The following is a 25,096-nucleotide window of genomic DNA, read 5'->3' on the forward strand; positions in this document are numbered from 1 at the left end:
CGCTGGCCTATAACATGGGCCAAGGAACATGAGGTGTCCAACTGCTTGCTTTCTTGACGAGGGACTGAAAACCATATGCATTTTTTCTCGCAAGTTTTGGGCACAAAAGTCATTTTGAGCTCTCGCTTACACCTAGTATTCGGGATGAAAATGATCAAAAGAGCTCGAAATTAATATTACAAATACAAAAGGGTTCGGAACAGTACAGTTGTATCGTTACAACTTTGTTATGAAACCAGTTGAACATGGCTAAGTTTTGTATTTTGCTGAAACCAAAAAAGGTTAAAAAAAATGATATCACATCAAACCATCACTCTCAAGATGAACTAGCTAATAACCATTACGTTGCTTCAATTGCAGCAGTGACATTAAGTATTCGTCTTTGATTCCAGCAACTTCACTGCAGACATCGCCGATCCTCAATCGTTGTCTTGGCAGCTCCATGCAGCATAAAAGGCCTACTTTGAGGAGTGGGATAATGCAGCCGTGCATCCAAGCTTCAGCACAATTTTGTTCTTCAGAATCACAACCAGTATCACTGAGTTCTTGTAGCAAATTAGCATCCAAAATCTCGCTGATCCTTTCCGGAAATGCCGCATACACAAAATTGTGGAGGTTTAAGCCATCCTTGAATATTTCATCAGTTGGTCTCTTTCCGGTGATCATTTGTAGAAGAAGTACTCCATAGCTATAGACATCACCTTCAGTTGTATTCTTGACGCCCAGGGCATACTCTAGATTGATGATGACTAAATTAGAGGTATATATAAAATAACAAGAAATCAATAGAAACGAGCCTGAAATGGCATGGTCTAGATGCTTAGTGCCTAACCTGGTGCAATATATCCGATTGAACCGATGGGTCCACATGATGACATTGTAGAACTGTTATGCTGCATGGATGAGCTTGTATTCAGAAATTTTGTCAATCCAAAGTCAGCAACATGTGCTGTCATGTCATAATCCAATAGAATATTGCTTGGCTTCAGATCACAATGAACCAACGCAGGCACACAATGGTTATGAAGATAATCCAAAGCATATGCGACGTCCATGGCTATGTTTATCCTTTCCCTAAGGTTTAGTGGCCTCTCTCCGGATCCATATGTTGTCGGATGGATCCACTTCTCCAAACTACCATTTGGCATATATTCAAAGATGAGAGCTTTAAACTCCTTCCCACTGTAATCGATGGTAGAACACAAGGTGATGGCGTTGATTAGATTCCGGTGACGAATTGTTTTCAGGACCTTGCATTCATCACAAAAGCTCTTCACTGCTCCATGTTGCTCAAGATTGAACACTTTAATTGCTACAGGAGGAGCAGCAACGTCCAATACAGCCTTATATACTGCCCCGAACCGACCCATCCCAACTAAATTATCAGGTGAGAAATGGTTAGTTCCCTTGACAATGTCAGCATAAGATACTTTCTTCAGCTTCCTGTTACTGATGAAAACCCTCTGAGGTTGTCTTCTCCTCTTAGTGAAAAATAACCACAATAGAACTAGCAATGAAAGCAAGGAAAAAATACCAAGTGGAAGAACAATCTTCAAGATATAAGATATCCTTTTTCCACTCAAGTAGCAGGGTGGCAACCCATGTGTTGTAGTTAATGCACATAACATCTTATTTCCTTGAAGGGATACCTCAGCTGTACTGTCGAAAGGACTTCCAGTTGGAACTGGCCCGCTAAAATCATTGAAAGACAGGTTCAAGTATTGCAATGAAGTATACGATCCGAAGAAACTTGGAATGGGTCCTGATAACTGGTTTTGAGAGAGGTCCATTTCCTCAATACCTTTTAAGTTTCTGAAGGAGTCAGGAATACCACCATCAAGGGAGTTCTGATCCAATTTCAGGGATTGCAAAAGCACACATTGTCCAATGGAAACTGGAACTTTTCCTGACAGCAGGTTTCCTGAAAGATATAACTGTCCAAGATTTATAAGATTCCCAACCTGTGATGGTATTGAACCACTAATGAGGTTGTTGGATAAGTCCAATCCGCGTGAAAGTGATGAGAGTCTAAAGAGTTCTACTGGTATGCTTCCATCAAGGCTGTTAGATGACAAGTTTAGAATCAGCAAATTTTTGCAGCCTTCTAAAGTGGATGGTATTGTCCCCTCTAGTTCATTATTGTCCAGGTACAGCTCCTCCACCTGTTCAAGATTACCGATAGAATTTGGAATGACACCTGTAAGCTTATTTCTTGCCAAGCTTAGAGAACCCAATTTGTGTAGATCGCCAATGTTTGAAGGAATACTTCCAGTTAACTGATTCTGGTCTGCATAAAGCAATGTCAGGTTCTTAAGGTTCCCAATGCTAGAAGGTATGCTTCCTGAAAATTTGTTCTTGCTTAACCATAACCAGTTGATATTTATCGTAAAATTGCCAACTGATTCAGGCAGGCTTCCTGTGAACTTATTGTCATCTAAGAGCAATTTGACCAGATTGCTGCAATTTACGAGAGAGGAGAGAGAGCTCCAAACTTGTCCTTCGAGGTGATTCACACCTGTGTCCAATTCCTTCAGCATAGTCAAGGTCCCTAATTTAGGAACTAACCCATGGAATGAGTTCACCCCAAGATCAAGGACTTCAATACTAGATGCATTGGCTAATGAGGTTGGAATCGGACCCTCAAATCTGTTCGCTTGTAGTATCAATGTGCTAATGGAAGGTAGGAGGAGACCAATGTTCCATGGAAGTTTTCCAGCAAAGGAGTTATTACCAATGCTTAGAAAAGTTAATGATGACATATTATAAATACTGTATGGTACCAAGCCTGACAGCTTATTGATGCTTATATCCAATTTTTCAAGTTGCAACATGCCCAAACTATCAGGTATGCTACCAATGAGGTTGTTGTCACCAAGGTACAACATCGAAAGGGAAGAAAAATTCGCCAGGGATACAGGGATGCTTCCTGAAAGGCTGTTACCGCCCAAGGTAAGGGAAAAAAGAGGTGATGACACTGAACTGACAGATGGTATAGCTCCGTTGAAATTGTTGCGTGTAAGATCAAGCACCAAGAGGGACGAGCTATTGAACAATTCTGGAGGAATCCTGCCGCTAAGACCATTATATGGGAGTACTAGGGATTGCAGAGATTGACTGTTTGTTATATTACGTGGAATTCCTCCAGTAAGGTAGTTTTGGCCTAGGTTAACATAGGTAAGAGATGGCGTAGTGCCTAATGAGTCAGGGATGTTACCGACAAATTTATTTCCTGACAGAATCAATGCTTGGAGGGCAGGGAGTGTGCCAACCCATGTAGGAATTCTTCCTTGGAGCTTGTTGCTACTAAAATGGATTAACTTGAGGTTGGAGCATCGGCTAAGGTTTGAAGGGATCTCACCTGAGAGTGAATTGTTCCAGAGGCTGATCTCCTCGAGGCTAGACAACGACGACAAAGCTGCAGGTATCGTGCCGTCGAGTGAATTCATACTTAGGTTCAGCTTTCTAAGCCTCTTTAGGCCACCAATTTCATAGGGTATGGCACTGTGGAGATGATTATCAGATAGGTCAATGGCTGTGAGGAAAGAGAGGTTGGCTATACTGAGTGGTATCTGACCAACAAGGCCCTTGGAGTGCAAGTCCAGTGCAATGACACGATTAGTGTGCCTCTTACTGCATGTGATTCCTTGCCACTTGCAGAAATTGGCAGAATCATTGTGCCATGAGGCCAATGCTCCAAGAGGATCATTGGAGAGCTGTGACTTGAAAGATAGGAGAGCTTGTCTGTCATCTGAGAATTTTTCAGTGACTGCAATTGAAGATGGCAAGGTGCAGAGTAGGATGAAGAAGACATGAACTGAAATATAGAAGTGTCGGTGAAGCTTTATGAACAGATCAGCCATGTTCTTTTGTTATTCTCTATTTGGATGACCAATGGGAGGAATGGTTTATGCTTTGGTTGCTATGAGTTTCTATCACTATATATAATACTTTAGTTGGTGCCGGGAGACACAAGTTGAAATGACACTTGAGCTTTATGGAGTGGTCCCATGTGCCATGGCCACTACGAAGACTTAGCTGGCAGGCTATCCGGAGGCAAAGAGTCCATCATCCCTAGCTAAGTGTTCGTCAAAACCAGAGGAGGATAACAATGACCGCACAATAGAATACCATGGGAATTTTATAATTCATTCTCCTGGCTAGTGGTTTTGTCAAGTCTTTTGCTGTGAGTCCGACCCAATTCAAATAACTCGGCGAGTAAGTGCTGAACGACAGAAGAACGCCGTGGCTTACAGCAGTGGTGTGGGCTCTGCGGAGACTGGATACCCACTACTCAAAGACTTTGGCCTGTTTGGAGTCGTTTCTTGCGGCTTTCAGGCCCGTCCCGAGGCACGTGCAGGCACTTGCTAGTGGCTCCCAAATTAGCCTACTAACTAGGAGTATTACAGAATACTTACAGACCCAGGTTAATCATCCCTAAACTGCATCAGGCCGGCCATTCGTTGCTCGATGTTTCGTTTCCCAATCTGCCGATCGGCTCTCGCGTCGCGTAAGCTCTAAGATGTGGCGCCGGCGACGCACCTTCCCTTGCGGCCCTGCGCTCCTGTGCTGTTCAGCTCCATCTGCTCCCAAGTCCAAAGTCCAAACGTAGCGTGCTGGCAAGCAAGTAGAGGACGGCAGCGCCAATCACCAACGCTCAGCCCTGTGCCCTGCAACCCTGTTCGGCCATGTTGGCTCTTGCTCTGTCTCGCAGGTTCAACTTTCAAGCGTCAAAGCCATCTCATGCATTTTCTTTTCTTTCATGCTTTTTGTTTGGTTACTGAATATTTATTAGTGCATCATTTACTTTGTTAATGTAGTGTTCAAATTTCAAGGGACACTAAAAAAACGTTGCTTTTTTAAGTGAAGATTATGCATGCATATGATTCTTTTTCAAGTAAAAATTATCAGCATATTCGAGCAATGGTATAGTTCTTGTTCTATCTTATGTTGCTTTAAACTTATAGTACGAATGGTCATTGTTTTATTTTTAGCACTTATAAGTAGGCCTTAACTAGGATTTTGCACAGGGCGTCAAAATTCTCCGGGACGGCCCCGGCGGCTTGTAATTTGGAAGCCGCTGCCCAATGCGCGTGAATCCACAAAAAAAAAAAAAGAGTGGAACACAGACTTGCATTCAGACAATGACTTGTATAGGGTGAGTGGAATTATTATTAGCACCCACAAAGCTACCTACTAGTAGTAGCTGAATTATTGCCGCATTTCCACCGAGGAAAGACACCAGGAAGGAACGACGACCACCAGTGCGTGGGTTAACGCGGTTACAAGGGTGTGGGATTTATAGGGTGTGCCCACGCGGCCAGGTTGGTTTTCACAATGCAACTTGAGAGAATGGCTACCGCCGCCGCGTGCTGGAGCAAGCTTGCGCGTTCTTCGAGCATAATCGTCTTGCTGGTGGTGGCGGCATTGGCCATGGCGCCGATCGCCCATCAAACTGATGATCATACGACAAACATGACAGATCCAAGCCCTGGTGAGTGAAAAATTGTCTCGAACCACCACCGTACCTTTCATACACTACTAGAACCCAGTGTTTATTAAATCCCTAGGTTATCTGAATTTTCTAGGGAAAGATGGTTTCTCTAGAGTTTATTCCGGAAGCGCAGGGAAATACCTAGGAATCTAACTCGTTTCCTAGGAAAATAGTGAATCTTTCCCTAAAATTTCACCATGTTCCCGGGGAAATCACGTGAACTGCCTGCTGTATCAAAGTTCAATCTCATCCCCTTACTCTCTCTCTTTTCCTCTCGCCCCTTCACTCCTCTCTCTTATCCTCTCATCCCATCACTCTCCTCCCATCGACGGCGTGCAACGTCAGCGAGCCCGAACTCCAGCAAGTCCTCGATGGCGTGCATGAGGTCCCTGGACACTGGCTCGCGACTGACGGAGCACGCGGCTGGCGTGCACGAGGCCCTGGACGCCAGCGAGCAAAGGAGCTTGAGGCTGGCCCGCACAAGGTCCTGGACGTCGCCTCGCCGCTAGAGTGCACCAGGTCCTAGACGCCGGTTTACGGTCGGAGCTCGCATTGGGCGTCCTCTCTTGCGCGGACATCATCGCCTTCATCACCCGTGACATGTCCTCCTTCCTCGGTGGCGACCGCGGGGTCAACTTTGACATGGCCGCTGGCCGCCTCAACGGGCACATCTCGATCTCCTCCCACACCTCGACTTCCTCCCGTCGCCGACCTTTAACCTCTTCGAGCTCGTGGGCAGCTTCCCCGCCAAGGGCCTCGGCATCGAGGTCATGGTCGCGCTCTCGGACGTGCACACCATGGGGCGCTCCCACTGGCCATCCTTCGTCTCTAACCACCTCTCTGCCCCATACGACATCAGCTCACCCATCGCTGCGTCTCTAAGGGGCCAGTGCCTGGCGAGCCCGAGCTCCAAGGATGTCATCTACTAGGGGCAGAGCCCACGGCAGAGCACGACACTTGGAGCGAGCGGATGAAGGGGCCGGCAAGGGCGGGGTCACCTTGGCATGCGGCTGAACACAAACCACGGAGACGACTGACGGTGAGCGCATGACGCTTTTCAAGCGACGGCGGTCGCTGGTGACGTCGTGCGCATGGCGGCGGCACAGGGCTCAACGGCATGTAGGGCTAGTGAGGGAGCATAGAAGGAGGAGCACAGTTGGGGGGCCACATTTTTTCTAATTTTTTTCTAGGCAGGTTCCCTGGGTAGGTAAACATTCCCCCAAAACCGTAGAGCAATTCTCGTTAGGAGTCCAATTTTTTCCCTAGATGTCTTTCGCTACCAAATTTCTTAGGAAAATGCTTTCCCTAGGGTTTTGGCTCTAGGGAAACAGCCCGGTTCCAGTACTGATAGTAGATTAAATGAGTTCCTACTGAGCTTTCATCTACGTGCCTACTAGATATTCCATGGGATCATAACCCGGTAATAAGGGGTCCTCCACTAGTTACTTCAAAAAAAAAAAGTATCTCCCTCTCAATCACAAATGCTGTGCAGGTGAGATGGTAAGGGAGGTATGCGCGAGACAAGAGGTCATAGATTTGATTCCCGGCCACCGCATATGTGCATATTTTGCGTGAAAAATCGCATGACTTGAGACTTGACCCGGTACTAAAAGATCACTTTAGTATATTTTTTGACGTAAAAAAATGCTTTCGTACCTGTTGGAACCTTTGCCTGGTTCTAAAAGATTCTTTTAGTATCGGCTGTTTTACTCGGTGATGAAGACTGAGACCGAAGGCTCTTTTAGTACGGTATAACCAGTACTAAAGGCAATTTCAACCGGTACTATAGGCCCTTTTCTAATGGCAACGTATCACATGCAAAACCAACCTCTTCGTGCAACCGTGCAAACTTCTAATCTGGGCCACATGATCAACATCTAAGGGGCATGGGTGAGTGGGTAATTTTACACTTAACCGTCCGACTCTAATCACACTTTTGTAAATCCCCCCTCTCCGTCGCAAGTTTGGGCCTCTAAATAACTTTTAGTACTATTAAATACCTAGATACCACTGTATCGTAATGGTAGTAGTTCATATCTCAGAAGTAACATATCATAAATATGTAAAATTCTACTTTTGCTAAATTCACTAAAAATTTCAAAGAGGAGAAGGGATGAGGAGGAGAAGAAGGAGAAGAACGGGGGCACAATGCCTACCTCTAACACGGAAGAAGTAATCCCAAAGTAAAACTAGCAAAAGTGTAAGAATCGCCTCCAAAGCATCAGCTGCTTTCCGGCAATAGTGGTGAACATAGACTTTGTTCGCAAGCAGATAATTGGTAATGGGCAACATAAATGGCCATTACAGCTCATCAAATATATTTAATGGGCAAGAAGTGCCTGTTACAAATAAACAACTATTTGTAACGGACAACTAATACCCGTTACCAATGTTCACCATATTGGTAACAGATGTAGATAAAGTCCGTTACCAATAGCTAGGCATTGATAACAGACTTCGTTGTTGCATTGATAACGAATGTAGATAAGTCCGTTACCAATAGCTTGTCATTGGTAACGGACTTCATTGTTGCCCACGTTAGGCACGGGCCCGGTGGCCTTATTGGTAACGGCTTTATCAAATTCTGTTACCTTTAAGTTTTTGTGTAGTGGGTAACTTATGCACGTTACCTAAAAACACTTTCCACATAGTGGTAATGTTATCTGAAAACTGGAAGGATGCGTGTTCAAATCCAAACCTAAGTGTTTTAGAGCAATTTCCTTACTCAAAACCCTTTTATTTTGGCCTGTGTGGTTGCAAAGCATGGCTTGCAAGTGTGTTGCTTTGTGTTTGTTATTGCGGTTCTGTTTGGATAAGGGGTTTCCGATCCAAATAAAGCATTACGTATTTTTTTCTTCGGTTGGTTGGATGTAGTCCCCTAACAATTGTATCATTTGTTGTAGATTCCCATCATTCTATGCCTGGCGCCGGGTCTAGTGGCGGTGGCGGTGGCGGTGCTCATCATTTCCCCCGTGGTCCTCCTTGTACATCATGTCCATATCCTGGTGCTTGTCCATGGTGCCATGTTAGATGAATGCTTCAGTAGCTGAATCTAGAGCCAACCAGAGTCAATAATGCAGAATCAAACACATGTTCCACAATATATAGCAATAACTATGCTTTTCCATGAGAGCAATGCTTCATTCCATATTGGTCTTTACACTACTACAAAATTCCATTAACTGAGGCGCTTTAAAATTGCCTCGGAGGCGGGCATATTAAAAAACCCGCCTCGGTTAATGCCTAGGATTAACCGAGGCAGACATTTTTTGTGAACCGAAGGCGGTTAAAAAAACTGCCTCCCAAAATCGATTAACCTAGGCGGTTTCCCTTATATCAACCGCCTTGGTTAATGTAGATTAACCGAGGTGAACATCCTAACGTAACTATCTCGGTAAATATATTAACCGAGGTGGGCATTGTAACTCAACCACCTCGGTAAATCAGGCCCGACCCGCTAGCCCAAATAGCCCATCTTGACTCGATATCAACCTTAGTCTATATATACCATCCAGTTAGGGTTTTATATCCTCCACCCTGTCCATTCCTCTCCCCTAGCATCCTGTCGGCGGCGCCTCCCCCTCCCGATCTCTGTCTAGCAGTGGCCATCGTCCCCTCCTGCTCCACTACACTTCGCCCACTTCGCCCCCCGGCAGGCACCCTTCACGCAACAGCTGCAGCACCAGGCCGCTGCCGCGGGGCACCACCTCCAGCTCTTCCACGAGCAGCAGCAGCAGCACCACCACAAGCCCCCGCCGTCGTAGCACCAGTCAGCACTGGTGAGATGGGCTCCGCAGCCGCACCAGCACCACCACGACCACCACCCACACCACCTGGAATTCGATGTTGAGGCCATGCCGGAGAGCTCCGGGGCGGGCACCGGGAGCGTGGCCTCCAGTGGAGCGGCCCCCTCCGGGTGTCCTTCCATTCCTGGCGTCGGTGGCGACGAGGACTCCTTCTGCGACCTTCCTCCCGGCGGTGCCTGCAAGATCTCGCGACGCTCCTCCCGGCGCCCGCTAGCTCCTCCTGGTGGCGAGGACTCCCGAAGCCCGCGAGTTTCCTCCCTTCCTTGGTGCGGCAGTGGATGGACGCAACGGCGACAGTATGGCGGCGGATGGGCTCGTGATGAGCTCGGTGGGCCCGTGATGAGCTCGGTGGGCCCGTGATGGGCTTGGCGGGCTTTTGTTTTTCTTTTTAATTTTTTTTCGACCGAGGCGGTTGAATTATAAAAAACCGCCTTGGTTAAAGCATTAACCGAGAGGGTTTTTGCAACCGCCTCGGTTAATGCCACGATTAACCGTGGCCTTTGCTCCGAGGCAGAGCCGCCTCAGTTAATGCTTTTTTGACTGCCTCGGTTAGGATTTCTGTAGTAGTGTTTAGCTGTGACAAAAATATATAGCTTTCCAACATAGTATGAATCATTATTTGATAAAATAAAATTCACCACTGTGAAGCTCATTCACTCCAATCCAATTTCTTATACTCTTATTTTATTTTTCTATATATTTTTGTTAACTTTTAGTTATGTCAGATGAAGTGCGTGCTCATATTTGCTAATATATGTCGGGATGGATTCCAAAACCATCCTCATGATTCTAGACTGAGTGTCAATAGAAAGGCCAACACAATTAGCAATGCACTCCTTAAACAATAGTCTTTTAGACCGATCCATTGTTGAGTTCCAAAGAGAAAATTATACTACAGATGTCACACAATTTTTCAATCATTCTTGCATCAACGGCCGTGTTTGTTTAAGCAATGCTCAATCACCACCGTATGAGTCAGCTCAGGCAATGCTCTCCGTGGCTCTCCACGCCCCCACTCTCCTAGTGACAAGACAACAAGCAAGATCAGTGATGGTTAGGCAGCTCACATATTCGGAGACCCAACATTGCCATGCTATAGTTGTTACAACTTACAAGTTACAACCTATGAAACCAACATATACTGGACCAGCCATTTTAGTATGCCTTGTGAATGTAAGAATATTCAGCCTGTACTTGACAAAATGTGAAAAACTTGAAAATTACCGTGAATCATCAGAACCAACTGATGGGTTATATGAGAAAGGTAGGATAACTTACAGAAGAAATCATATTATATCAAGAACTTAACATTGAAAGCTTTGTGTAGATGCGTGAAAGGAAGGGCCTAACAGTGAAATTGCCAAGGATTGTTCATGAACTATGGACAACCAAATCATGTGAGTAATATAAATTGAGCTATTGACAAATTGCAACATTTTGCACCGATAAAAGTAAGAATTTTAACAAATTACTTGAATATACCTAGCGAGATAGAATAATTTGGAGCATTGCAGAGCAATGAAGATTATTTGTAACCAATCATAATTACTAGAAAAAATTGGAAGCCTTACTACAGGCTTAGTGTCATTAAAGGAGACAGCAGCCTCGAATGGAGGAACAGAAAACGAACAAACTAAAAATATTATAGTTTGCAATTTACATTAAGGAGAGGACTTCAAAGAAATGACCATGGTCATGATTGGTTTAGGAGGATACATGCAGCAGAAATATCCTGTCAATTGACATAGAAATGATGGTGTGATTACTTTACGCTGGCCATGGTCTGAACTTCAAGTCAACAAATAGTCAGAGTTAGGAACTGAAAATAAAATTTGATATTAGTTCTATTGTTGTTTTCTCAAATGTGCTGCAAACTGAACATTCCGCACTCTCTAACGCAATTGGCAAAAGATCACACATACCATATCGAATATGCACATTGAATTCATCCCAATTTCTTTATCTAAGGGAAGACATTAAATAGATTGTTGCAGGATCCTTCATATACATTCTTCTAGTTAGATCCATGTCTACATCATCTTCAGAATTCACTGCATGACCCATCATATATATTCTTCTGTTGTGCACAAAGAAGAAACATATCAATCCAACATATGCCCTAGCAAAGCACAAAATAAGACATCTACATTGCAAAAAAGGAATACTAAAAGTAGGATGCAGACTAGGGCAAGATAAAATCTAATATCATGTCTAGATTGGAAGCTAACACTTACCAACAAAAATCAATACTGCTAGAATAAACCAAAACGCCTCCACGGATGAAAGAGCAAGCTGACACTATCTGAAGTTTAATTTAGATCTTGTCCAACACGTCTTGGGTGATTGGACGTCTGATGCGTGTACTGCACGTCACACAGCTGAGCTGATCCATGTGCCGCGCCTTGCACGCACTCAGTGACCAAGCCTCCTTACCTTGCGCTTGCGCAAGCCGAGCTGGAGCACCGGGCCGCGCATCGCATCCACACCACCACTTGAGCTCAGAGCCTGGTTTCTCACTGCCGCCTGCGCACATTATATCTATCATTTCGCTGATCTCGTTCATCGTCTCTGCTAGCGCCATGTCGATTTAAACTAAAACAAAAGGTACGGTGTCATCGAATGAATATGAGCAACTTCACAGGTCAATGTATGCGAAGACTTCATTGGAACAAAAATTATCCAGTATCATTATCAATAGAGGATCGTGTGGGACGGACAAACTAAACAAGTGGGGGAGAGTAAAACACTACTAAAAATCAATTTTTAGAGGCGGACGGAGTACCTGCCCCTCCTTTTCGCGCAGCTACAAATTGCCCACTTCTGAAAATCTATTTCTGGGGCAGGTCATGCCCTCACGGGCGAGGGCATAACTCGTCCCTAGCTAGAAATGGATTTTCAGAGGCTCCTACCGATCAAATAAACAATGAAATAAAAAATCGAGGAGCCTCCTGCGGGCTGTCGCGGCAGCTCCGATCCGTGTTGCGGGGCACCACGGCCCCACGCCGACGTCGCTACTCTGGGCCGCCGTGGTTGCACTGTGTCAACGCCGCTGCTCCAGGCCGACGGGCACCGAGGTCCCGCGTTGCCGCAACAACATGCTGTGATGCTCAGTGCCTGGATGCGCACCCCCGCATGTCCGCAAGCCCGCACCGGTCGCTCCACATCCCGCGCGGGGACCGGAGCCATCGGAGCTCGGGGCGCGCCACGAGTTCTCGCACGTCCTGCTCGTGCCGGGCATGCAGCCCCACGCCGCGCCACCCTCCTCGCACCGGGGGAATCTATATATCGCGCGCGTTACTGCGCTCGATCGTGTCGCAGAAGCGCTTCCGCGCCGCGCCCTTGGTCCTTTTCAATTTCTGAGGCACGTTTAGCATATGGCCCATTTTAATGTAGCGATTCGGCTTTTCTACATACCGACCATTTTCCTTTCAATGTCTCGATTACTGGAGTAGTTAAGAGTTATCGCTGCCTCTCACTCTCTCTGTTCGTTTCTTCCATCCGTTCCTTCCCCTGCTTGTCACTATCTCTCTATTTCTTCCTGTGCTTTGCTTTGCGGCGACAGCAAAGCAATAAGCAAGCTATATATCCATGCTTTTATTTTCTTTTCTTTTCTTTTCTTTTCTTCTTCAACAAGTATATACCACAAGTCTGCAACCAACATTTAGTGCATATGTTTAAGTTTCTCGTCAAGTTTTGATTCTGAAATGAGAACGGCATTTATATGCATTGAATACTGATGATGAGCGAAAGGGCCTGTAACCTGGTGGTTACAAGAGCTTCAGTAACACCTCATGTTCTGGGTTCGACTTTCCGTGAAAACGAATATTTCAGAATTTAATAACATTGTGCTTTTAGTGGTAGCCAACGTTCTCGTTTACAGCGAGGCGCCTACGGTGACTTCATCAATCTCGAAGATTTGCCAGCTCAATCTTCGAAAATGCTCATAGGGGTAGGATTTTTTGCGTACATGCGTTCATAGGAGTGAGTGCAGCTCAGTCCAATGGAACATTCTAAAATGTTTTCAAACAAATTCTTCAGGAACATTTTAAAAAGTTTTAAGAGAACAATCTAAAATGTTTCCAAATACATTATTCAGAAATATTTAAAAATATTCAAAACTTTTTCCACTAGAACATTTCTGGCAATTATCCAGAACATTGTGAGTTGTTCTCAATCATTTTTTTTTCACTTAGACACTTCGAAATATTTACAAACTTGTTCGGGAACTTTTTGAATGTTAAGGAACATTTTGAAATGTTCCAGTGGAACAATCAGAAATGTTTCCAAACAGATTCTTCAGAAGACATCTTAAAATGTTCAAAACTTTTTTTCCGAATATTTCTGGCAATTATCCAGAACATTGTGAGTTGTTCTCAAACATTTTTTTCACTTGACACTTTGAAATGTTTTCAAACTTGTTCGGGAACATTTTGAAAAGTTCTAATGGTACATTCTGAAATGTTTCCAAACAAATTATTCAGAAATCTTTTTTTCCGAACATTTCTAGCAACTATCCAGAACATTGTTAGTTGTTCTCAAACATTTATTCACTTTGACACTTTTGAATGTTCAGGAATATTTTAAAAAGTTCCAATGGAACATTCTGAAACTTTTTGAATGTTCACGAACATTTTAAAAACTTCCAATGGAACATTCTAAAATTTTTAAATTTTTAAAAAAATTTCTGAACATTTCTAACAACTATCTAGAACATTGCAAATTGTTCTCAAATATTTTTTGAAATGTGTACAAACTTGTTCGGGAACTTTTTGAATGTTCAGGAACTTTTTAAAAAGTTACTATGGAACATTCTGAAATATTTCCCAACAAATTTCCTCATGAACATTTTTAATAGTTCTCAAAACTTTTTTCAAAAAATTTCTGAGTTTGTTCTCAAATATTTTTTCACTCGACACTTTGATTTGAAATGTTTAAAAACATGTTCGGGAACTTTTTGAATGTTCAAGAACATTTTAAAAAGTTCCAATGGAACATTTTAAATTGTTCAGAAACTTTTTTAAAAGTTCCAATGGAACATTCTGATTGTAAACATTTCAGAATGTTTACGAACTCCTTCGGGAACTTTTTGAATGTTCAGGAACATTTAAAAAAGTTCCAATGGAACATTCTGAAATGTTCCCCAACAAATTTCCTCATGAACATTTTTAATAATTCTCAAAACTTTTTACGAAAAAATTCTGAGTTTGTTCTCAAACATTTTTTCACTCGACACTTTGATTTGAAATGTTTACAAACATATTCGGGAACTTTTTGAATGTTCAAGAACATTTTAAAAAGTTCCAATGGAACATTCTGAAATGTTCCCCAACAAATTTAAAAAAAAGTTCCTGGATAATCTACTAAACAAATCAGAATGTTTCGGAACACTTTTTGAAAACTTGTAAATGTTTCGAAACAAATCTGAATGTCCGGAACACTTTGAATTGTTTCAAAAGCTCTGAAAGTTTTTCGGAATAGTCTGGAAGTTTGAATGTTTCTAAACAAATCTAAATGTTTTGGAACAAAAATGAATGTTTCGGAACACTGAAAAGTCAGAATGTTTCCGAACACTTTTTTGAAATCATCTGAATGTTCCAAAATAATTTTGAAATGTTTCCAAAACAAATTTGAAATATGTTAGAACAAACTGATATTTCAGAACAAATGTAAATATTTAGAAATGTTTACATTGGTCAGAAATTATTAATGTTCTCAACTTTTTCAGATGTACTAAACAATTTGTAAAGCTCAAAACGTTTCATTGGTCAGAAATGTTTTAACAATTTTGAAAAGTTCAAAACATTTAAGAATGTTCGAATGTTCAATAAACACAGTGAGTCAAAAAAATGTTCAAAATTAATAATGTTCAATAAACTAAGCGAGCTAGAAAATAATTAATAATGTTCTCAATATTTTCAAAAGTACGAAACGATTCATGGGTTAGAACAAAATTACAGAACAATTGGATTCTTATTTTGTTCTTAATGGGCTGAACAACTCAGCATAATGGGCCGAACCCCAGCTTCAGCTCGTGCGCGCCGGCACGCAACCCACGCATGGAGCCTGCATCAGGAAAATTTGGCGCGCTTCCGCACACCACTCGGCTTCTGCGATGAAAACATCAGGAATCGCAATTAGCGATGAATAGACGCCCCTTTGCACCCGCAACATGCACCTAGCTGATCTCGCATCTCGCGCCTCCAGGCCGACTCCAGCTGCACTCCCCAGGCCGTTCCCCATCAAGCCTAGTTGCTGCCAGCCGTGCTCCACCGCTGGATCCTCGGCCCGTACCTGGTCTTGCGTGCCCTGCGCCAATCCAGCCTAGGCCGCTGCAACCCCGCATAGCAGGCCCGCATCGCCGCTACTCCGCTCTGCTGTCGGGCCATGCGGCCCTAGGCCGCTGTAGCCTCGCGCGGCAAGGTAGGGGGAGGGAGGTGGCGGCGCTGGAGAGGCCGGGGAGGAGGGGTGGCGTGTGGGAGGAAGACAGAAGAGATAAGGAAGAGAGGGGTTTGGGTCTGTGCAGGGCACTGGATGGGCAGATGGCTAGGGGCGGTGGTGATGCAGGCGAGGTCATGGCCGTGCAGGTTTGGGACGTGCAGGCCGGCAAGGAAGTTAGCAGACCCGGCTGGCCAGCTAGGCTGGGTAGGGGTTAGAGTGTTGGGCTGTGTTAGCTAGGGGTTTAGGCCTAGGTTAGTTAGAGGCCCTGTTAGCTTTTGCATTTGATTTGAATGGCTGGATTCAAATCAAATGCACACAAGTTCAAACAGAACCATTCAAATAAATTTTAAATGAGGTAGATTCAATCAGATTCAAATAACTCCAAATATTCACTGTAACAATATGAACCTTATTGTTTTAAATTTTATTTTACTAGGACTTAGAGATGGAAGATGAGGTCAACGTTATATTATTCTACCAATTATCACAACACAAAAAGTTTTTGAAAATCTACATTTTTCGCCATATATGTAACACCCGGTTTATAAAAGGACATAAACCGAGCAATCATATACGTGCCAGGATCAAGTCACACGTATATACAATAGAATGAACAGTATATCACAGCACATATCATGAATAAGACATAATAAATCGAAATACGAATGTTATTTATTACATTAATGACAAAAATGTCTGATACAGCGGAAGCGAAGTACAAATACGATAAAAGCTCACCGAAGCTGAGCAGGGCGCCACAGGGACGTCGACTGGGAGACGAACGCCTAGAAGTCCTCGTAGTCCTGGTAGCGCTGAGCAAACTCCCTCGAGTCGGCAGGAACTGAGCAGCAGTAGCGTAGTCGAGAGGAAAAAGTAGAGAAGAGGCAAGAGTGAGTACACAACTTGTACTCAACAAGTATAACACAAACTATGGGGCTCTAAGGTTGGCTGACTCAACTGCATTAGCTTTTAATCTTGGCAAAATTTTATTAAAGCTATTTACTACGAGTGGATGAATTACCATTAACCCAGTTACATAGTAATTAATCAGAATTAATTATGAAACTACTGAGAACCATACCAAACCATACCAAGGTAACCCGAGAGGCACCTCCCTCGTCGGAAGGAGACAACCCCACTAATCAAAAGGAGGATCTGGGCCGCTCATAACCGTGAGCACGGCTAGTATACCAGTTTTACACTCTGCAGAGGTTGCACATCTTTACCCACAAGTCGTGAGCTACGCTAGAGGTTCATCACACTTCCTTAGGTGAGATGACTAGCGACTCACTACGAGGCCGTTACAAAGAATCTCGTTGGTAAGGCGTAACCTCGAGAGTTAGGTCAGCGACGATGGGGCCCACCTCACGGGGGTACAAGCACAGGTACGCAAACCAAGCACAGACTAGCCGGAGGAGCAGGGACCATTGAAGCTTACTACTCTTGCCCCGCAGGTAAGTTACTCCAAACCAAAAAGACCTAATTAGTAAGCCAAGTCTATCCCATTCTAGCCTTGTGGTAGCGCTGTTGTCCCAGGTTGTCGCTCTATGAACCGGTCCTTATGGAGAGTGGCCAACCAAGCACTAAGCACCGTGCTGGCCCCCTAAACCATGTTTCTACAAAAACCATATTTTAACGAGACGTGAGCCACTCATCCACACAGAGGGCCACTCTCAGAATTAAGTTCAAGTAAACCATTAATCAAATTAATTAAAAAGGACCAGAATGTGTTATAGCGCAGCAACCTAGCACAACTAACCAAAATGCAACCCAAAGGTATATATAAAGGATATAAAGTGGCTAGAAAAGTCCTTAAAGGCATACAGTATTAAAATGCAGTATGAAATTGTAATTAAAGGTGATAGGTTGTTCATGTTATACTTGCCTTCCTCGTACTGCTCAGGCTGCTGCTCAAACTGCTCCGAAGACGGCTGCTCCTGGTACTGGTACTGGGGCTCCTCAGATGGATCAACGTCTACTCACGAACACATGGCCAAAACGATGCACAAAGATAAGCATACAAGCAAACACTAACAAAAACTAAGAAACAATACATCATTACATAAAAACAGCACACTAAACTAATCTAAAACTATTCTACGCGTTACAACGATCGCGTGGACATAAAGAACGCTTAAAACGGAGTTAAAACGCATTTTCTAGGCTAAAACAAGGTTCAGGGACTAAACTGTAAGAAAACTGAAGTTTCAGGGGGTTTCTGGGCAAAACCGAGGACTAAAACATAATTAAACCTTAGTTCTAGGGTCTAACTCTCAAAAATACCAAGCTAGGACGGCGGGTTCTATTTCTAAGAAGGTCAGGGGGTTATTTGCTAAAAACTAGGCTAAACTGTAAATACTTTAACACTGATCAGGACCGCGGGTTGATTTTGAAAGCCAGCGGGACTCTTCTGCAAAAAGAACAGCGCTGACCGGTAAGTTGGAGCATTGACTTGGGCTCGGGTCTCTGAGGGCCGTCCGATCGAGATCCTGCGGCCAGGGTTAGCCGAGCGCGGGACAGAGCGGTGGAACCCGCCGGAGCAGGACTCCTAGGCGGCGAGTTCACCGGAGTAGCGTTTCGGACGCTACAGTGGGTCTTTCGGGCCGTTATCTGGTGCAAAAGGAAGAGCTCGCCATGCGTAACCCACCTGGGCCAAAAATTGGAGTGCGGGGACGCTCTGGGCGTCAGGACCCCCGGGTTCGACTCCTGGATGCACGAGGATACTCCTACGGTGGCTCTGGTGGATTAGAAGGCGGTGGAACGGCGGTTTAGCGCCGGTGCAGAGACACAGCGCGGCGACGCACGGCGAAGCGGGGTGGAGGCGGCGCTAGGGATTGGTGTGGCTACGGGATGGGAAAACGAGGTGCAGGGAAGGCCGGGCGTTTAAAGGGGAGGGCCGGAGATCACGGCGCGGGGCAGCGGAAGGAAATCCCAGCGATCTCGGCGAGATTCGGGCGCGGGCGTTGCGCTGTGGGGGAGATGAACCTGGCAGGTGGGACCGACGGATCAGCGAGAGAGCGGGGTTGCTGGCGTGCGGGACTGGGCCGTCAGCCAGACGGGAGGGAACGCGTGAGGGGCGAGCAGTTTCAGCGGGCCGAGCGCGCGGGAGTGGGAGCTGCGGGAGCAGGCTGGCGCGAGCTGGGCCTGGGGTGTGGGCCGTGCGGGGTGAGGGAGAGCGAGGGGGACGCGGGCTGGGCTGGATTGCTGGGTTGGGTTTGGCTTTGGGTTGGGCTGGGTTCTTTTCTAGTTTCTTTTCTCTTTTCTATTTCTAAACACCACTCAACTATTTGAATTCAAACCAAAATTTGAATTCAAACCCTAAGCACTCAACCCATAAAATTTATGCACCAGCATGAATGCACAAGCAAGTTTGACCTAAAATAAATTTTAATTACTTTAGGATCAAAATTAGATTAAATGCAAGTCTAATCACCAAAAACCTTAGAAATTTAATTAAAACCAATTAAATTTATTATTAACTAAGAATATTAAGTTAGGGTGTTACAATATAACATTCCATAAAAATATGGGATGTTACAGTCTGTCCCCCTCACAAGAATCTCATCCCCGAGATTAAAGGTTTACTTGAGTCTCGAAGAGGTGTGGGTACTTCTCCTTTAAATAAATCAGCTTCCTTCTGCCAAGTGGCTTCACCGTGATTGCTCCATAATACCTTGCAGTACGAGATAGTGGTCCTTCTAGTTTCATTCTCTGCCTGGTCCAGTATCGTCACGGGATATTCCCCATATTCAGGAGTCTCTTGCAAATCTACTACTTCTGGTACTATCTCCTCCGGTACTTGCAAACACTCGCGCAATTGTGGTACGTGGAAAACTGGATGCACTCCGGCAAGCTCTTCTAGTAACTGCAACTTGTATGCTAATTTCCCGATCCTCTAAATAATCGGGTATGGTCCAATGTACCTAGGGGCAAGATTTCCTCTTGCATGGAACCTCTTGATACCCCGAAGCAGTGATACCTTTAAGTACACATGATCTCCCACTCTAAACGTGAGATCTCTTCTTCTTTTGTCGGTGTATCTCTTCTACCTACTCTGGGCAATTTTCATGTTCTCTCTAATCTTGGTCACAATCTCTTTGGCTTCAATAATGGTGTCTGGGCCAAAATACAACATGTCTCATTAATCTCCCCTCACCAGAAGAGGCAGGCAACTCCTATATCCAGCAACTAGACAAACATTCTACTCCTTTTTTGCGGCATGCACCATTTGCACCTGTCTTTGGGCGAAAATGGTTGCCGTTGGATGTCATGGGCTGAGCTGCGGCTTTGCTGCTTTCTCTATTTAAGTGGGGTCTGCTGCGCTTGGGTCTTCATTCTTGCAGATGTAGCCATGGGTTCCAAGTGGAGTTCTTCGTTGGAGAGTACTCGACCTCCTGATGAGAGTACTCGATTCTTCCTTGAAGATGCTAGAAGAGTGTTTGCGAGCAGCACAAACACTTGTTGTCTCTCAGGCTACCATCTTTGCTTCTCACATCACAGCCATCCTGGTTGTCTTGATGGGGAGCTGGTGGAAGCCGTGTCAGGAGCTTTTTCGGGTGGGAACTGTGGTTGTTTCCTCCTCGATGGCTTCTGGAGAGATGACATTATTTTTGTTGCAAAATATATCAGGGAGAAGAGCAGATACAAGAAGAGGATTTGCGATGTTCTGGACCATCCATATTTTCTTACAACAAGCCTTTCCTCCCTAAATGTATCTGGGTTACTCCCCTTTGGGAGTAACGAACTTTGTATCTTCGTATCAGCCCTTGGGCTGTCCTTTTTGTAGTTGAGATCGAGTGGTTTGGAATGTTGAAACCATTGAGATCTGTGTATTTTCTTGTATTGGAATGTAATCCCTGAATGGAAATCTCTGTTTTTTTGTGTTGGTTCCGCTTTTTTCTTGCGGAGAAATTTGGGTTTTGCTGGCTGAAATAACTCTGAAACCGGTACGCGACCTTTGGGCTTCTTGTTATTTTACCGTACTGCCACTGGCTCTGCTTATTTAACTGTTCGAGTAAATCTAGGTTTAGCGCGCTTCCTTGGCCTTTTCTGCCGCAGCAAAACTCATCTACTCTCGCCTCCGTGTGCTGCGAGAAACTAGCCACCGCTAGCCCCCGAGCATGAAGCAAGAGGGTGGATCTGCGCTTCTCTATTGTCATGGCGCCGAAAAGATCTGCTTCGAAGGGGAAGGTGGACGACGCAGCCGTTGGCGATGCGGAGGTCCACGGGTGGAAGTCGAGTAAGTGTACCGACTCCCATCTTCTGGATCTTGTGGGAAAACATCTTCTTCAACCCCGGAGCGTGATCCATTGGCGTGGGTCCGAGGGGGAATCTTTTCCTCATGAGGGAGGAAACGAATCTGTTGTTTTTCTTCCTCATGTTCTTCGCGGCCTTGGGTTTTCCGTTTCTGATTTCTTGTGAGGCCTCCTTCACCATTAGGGGGTTTAGGTGCATCACTTGACCCCTAACTCTATTCTTTACATCTCGATTTTTGTTCGTCTTTGTGAAGCTTTCTTGGGGATTGAACCCCACTTTGATATTTTCCAGTATTTCTTCCATCTGAAACCCCACCCTAATAAATCAAAGATAGACGTGGTTGGGGGTGCTGGGTTGCAGTTCCGTCAGGGGAAGAAACCCCGATACATCTCCTATGAGTTGAGTGACAAGGTCATCGACTGGAAGGGGATGTGGTTTTACGTTAGGAATCTTTCCTTTTCTCTTCCTGTTCGTACTCCTGGTCCCCCTGTGAAGAGACCAAGTTGGAATTCTAGGGGAGGTAGGGTGGACCAGGTCAGTTTTCTCCTTGGGGAGATTGAGCATATGAAGGCGGAACATCAGATTAGTGATGCTTCTGTAGTGGCGCATTGGTCCATTCGGAGGGTTCAACCTCTGTAGCGGCGAGATCATCTTGCCTTCGAGTATACGGGTGAGGAGGATCCCACTCGGTATACTCGAGAGAAGATTTCGGAGGATGATTTGGAGAATCGGGTGGCCGCAGTTCTGAAGAATGTAGATTGGAGGCCTAGTCTTTCTGGGGCCTTTAGAGGTGACAGGCGTCCTCGGGAGGTACTGTTTCGAGTGGTTGACTGTAGTTTGATTCGAGTACTTTTTGTCGAGTAGTTGAGTTGATCTGGTATATTTCGTGCTGATTAATCCCGAAAACTATCAGACTAAGCCTCCGCTGCCCGAAGATGTGCCTTTGGCGCATACTATTGGTATTTTGCAACGTCAAGAATAAAATCCGCAAGTGCACGGATACCGCTGTAGCTTTCCCCAGGAGTATTCCAGGGTATCGTATCCACTGAGGAACAGGGTTCACCTTACCGACGGTAAAGCGATTTTCGCCAACTAGCGGTATCGGTAAACCGGCGGTAAATCGCCGAAAACCGCTAGAAACCGCTCAAAATGACAATTCAAATTCAAAAAACCGGTAACCGTTGTTTACCGACCGGTAATCGATGTTTACCGACCGGTAACCGTCGTTTTTAACCGGTAAACACCGTATGACTTTGGAAAATTAAAAATTTTGGCAGCATTTCACCGTAATTTTGTAAATATCATTACTGATGGTACATATCAAACAATTATATAACATTTACACATACATAGAATAGAAATTCATATCCATAAAAATAGAAATTCACATCCATAGTCCATATAGATCATCACAACAATAGTCCATGTAAATCATCACAACCATAGTCCTCACAAACCATCATCGTCAATATATATAATACATAGTAGTGGTTTCCGGTCCAAATGAACAAATGAACAAATGAAAATATATGTACATATTTGAAATATGAACACACATATATACATATAGCTAAAATGAACAAATTAACATCCAACTACCATGAACAAATGGATCCATATAGCTAATATGAACACATGTTTTTGAATATAGCTACACAACAAACATCTAAAAATCAATGTAAAATCAAGAAATACTCACAATGCAGTGGTTTCCGGTCCAAACGCCCCGATTTCCGCTCGGAAAACGCCGAATACGGCTCGGGATTAGAGGATACCGCTCGGGATTACCGGTCCGAAAGTTTTTTTTATTTTTTTGAGTGCCCAAACAGTCAAATATTTGAACATGTTCTATATTAGAATGATGTATGTCATCTCTACTTTCTTACCATATTTTTTCCTTTTTATTTCAAATATTTTTGAAAATTTTAAATTCGGGCGAATTTTTTCGAAATTTACCGCCGGTATGGGTTGCCGCCTAGTAGCGGTATCGGTAAAAATCGGCGGTAACCGGCGGTTACCGATCGGTAAGGAAAACACTGCTGAGGAACATGAGTACGCTATCTACGGGTTCAGGCTTATCCAAGGACACACACGCCGGTGTGGAGAAGATAGAAGAGATGACTTTCTATATCTAGAATCTATGCCTAGAAGAAGAGATCACGTCGCCGTTATACTTCGAGCTAAAGGTATCGACCGACTTATACAAGCCGGTAGCTCCAATATGTGCTCTATCTAATATCCAAACGTGGAGGATTACTAGGGCTCGAACAGGGCTGTCACCACCTGCCAGCTACCTCTACAAACCATGGGACTATCAGACAACTGAGTGGTATAGTCCAGCCTAGACACCACGTCTACGCCTTTCCTTACTAACCTTAGCCCTGGCCAAGACTACCCTTTTCTATCCGGGGTCTTAAGCTAAGATCAAATGCTACTCGCTAGCATACACATCAACTAATATAAGGCAGAGATGATAACCTGTGATCTAAACTCTAATTCCAAATAAACAAACAAAGAATGTCTCGAACACTTACAACCGAATAAGCATCCGTCGAGGTACAAACAGAGAGGAGTGCCGACAGACCCGACACTTCCCCCGACTCCTCCTCACTCTCCCCCTCTTCTTCTACACCTCCTAGTCTACCTAAGCATCTAGGATGAAGGCCTCAAGCTCCAACGGAGAAGGGTGAGTTGAGAGGGTGAGATGTGTGTGTGTGTGTTCCTCTACCCCCTTTGTATTTATAGGAGGGAGCCACGGGGTGAGCTACAGCCGAGCCTCATCAAACCGCCATCAGCAGCCAATGGGAGACCTCCTCATCGAACCTAAAGGCGGTGGGGCCCACGGGTAGGTCGGCCGGCCTCCCAGTGGGCCCACCAACCTTGCATTTTGGCATGTGGGTCGCTTCCTGGGCCTACTTGTCAACGGCATGGGGTTTGCCTTTTATCATGTCGGTTTCTTGCTCTGGTGGGCCCTATACTCCATAACGAGAGGGGTCTTATCTAAGATTCCTACTCAAAGTCTTGGATCCCTAGTGCCTCTACTAGACGATCCATCCTCTCATCAAGAAACTTGAAGTAAAGGTCGAGGTCCTCTTGCATCTCTCTGACCTCCTCCCTCAACCTCTGCTGAGATGTGTCCAATCTGACATTGGCAATATGAGCTTTTGTAAGCTCATTGGAAAGTTTCCTTATCTTAGACTTGTCTTGATAATCTTCTGCTCTGGCAGGTGGTCTCACTCCAAAGATTGTGAGGCGTGGTTGGAGTGGCGGCTCATCAGGAGATATCTTGTTGTGCCGGTAGTCGTGGCTGATTATCTGGCCCTCCTTTGTTACCCATGAATGCACATAATCCTCATCGGGCTTAAGCCTCGGCCTAGGTGCATTCTCGTCTTGGAATAATTTGACTGCGAAGACCTCCAATTTCTTCTTTGAGGGCCTGTTCCGCGAAGTATTGCTCCATAGGGCTAAGTGGATCGCCCTGGCGGGATTTTGGCGCAACGTAAGGGACTATCTCCTTGTCGGCCATGGGTTGATGGTGATGGGATGCTGGTGGACAGCAATGGAGGTTTCGGGGAATAGATGGAAACAAGGTGTGGAGTTTAGGGTTTCTGATGAGAAGAAGAAGGGTGCGAGACTCCTTTTCTCGTCGCGAAACACCGTGCCCCTCCACAGAATTGGACTCTAGGTGGGTCAAGGAGGCCGTGCCCCGAAGCTGGGCCTCACTGGAGCTGGCCCAGGCTGGGCCCTAGTGGGCCCCAGTTTGCGTGGGTCTACAGGTGGGATTGTATGTTTTAGAAGTAGGATGGGCCCACCTGCCCTTTTGGCCTATATGGCTCTTTTTAGATATAAGTACAGGATCGACTAAGTCAATCTCCTCATCAAGAGCTTTATTATGGTCTAGGAAAAGCTTGAGTCGTTTACCGTTTACCTTATAGGCGTTAACACCGTCATCTTGTATCGCGATGGCTCCATGCGGTGATGTGTCGATGACGTGATACGGTCCTTGCCATTTGCTTCGTAGTTTTCCATGACCAAATAACTTGACCCTGGAATTAAAGAGCAATACCTTGTCTCCGGGATTGAAGTTCTTGGGCTTCAATCGCTT

The 25,096-nt window shown here is 44.9% G+C and overlaps 1 protein-coding gene and 1 long non-coding RNA gene across 2 annotated transcripts; one reads left to right on the forward strand and one right to left on the reverse strand.

The window, feature by feature from the left end:
- Positions 1 to 151: 151 nt before the first annotated feature.
- On the reverse strand, positions 152 to 3,899 carry LOC120701883 (probable LRR receptor-like serine/threonine-protein kinase At3g47570). Its single transcript, XM_039985693.1, has 2 exons — positions 833 to 3,899; positions 152 to 734 (listed from the first exon to the last, which is right to left on the reverse strand). Exons 1-2 carry the CDS (start codon positions 3,858 to 3,860, stop codon positions 331 to 333), a joined length of 3,432 nt encoding a protein of 1,143 aa, XP_039841627.1. The 5' UTR covers positions 3,861 to 3,899; the 3' UTR covers positions 152 to 330.
- A 1,376-nt stretch (positions 3,900 to 5,275) lies between these two features.
- LOC120701893 lies at positions 5,276 to 8,664 on the forward strand. Its single transcript, XR_005686285.1, has 2 exons — positions 5,276 to 5,491; positions 8,395 to 8,664. It is a non-coding gene; the product is annotated as an uncharacterized LOC120701893 (long non-coding RNA).
- Positions 8,665 to 25,096: the final 16,432 nt, after the last annotated feature.

The sequence above is a fragment of the Panicum virgatum genome, chromosome 1K (genome assembly GCF_016808335.1).
Source record: "Panicum virgatum strain AP13 chromosome 1K, P.virgatum_v5, whole genome shotgun sequence".
NCBI classification, from domain to species: domain Eukaryota; kingdom Viridiplantae; phylum Streptophyta; class Magnoliopsida; order Poales; family Poaceae; genus Panicum; species Panicum virgatum.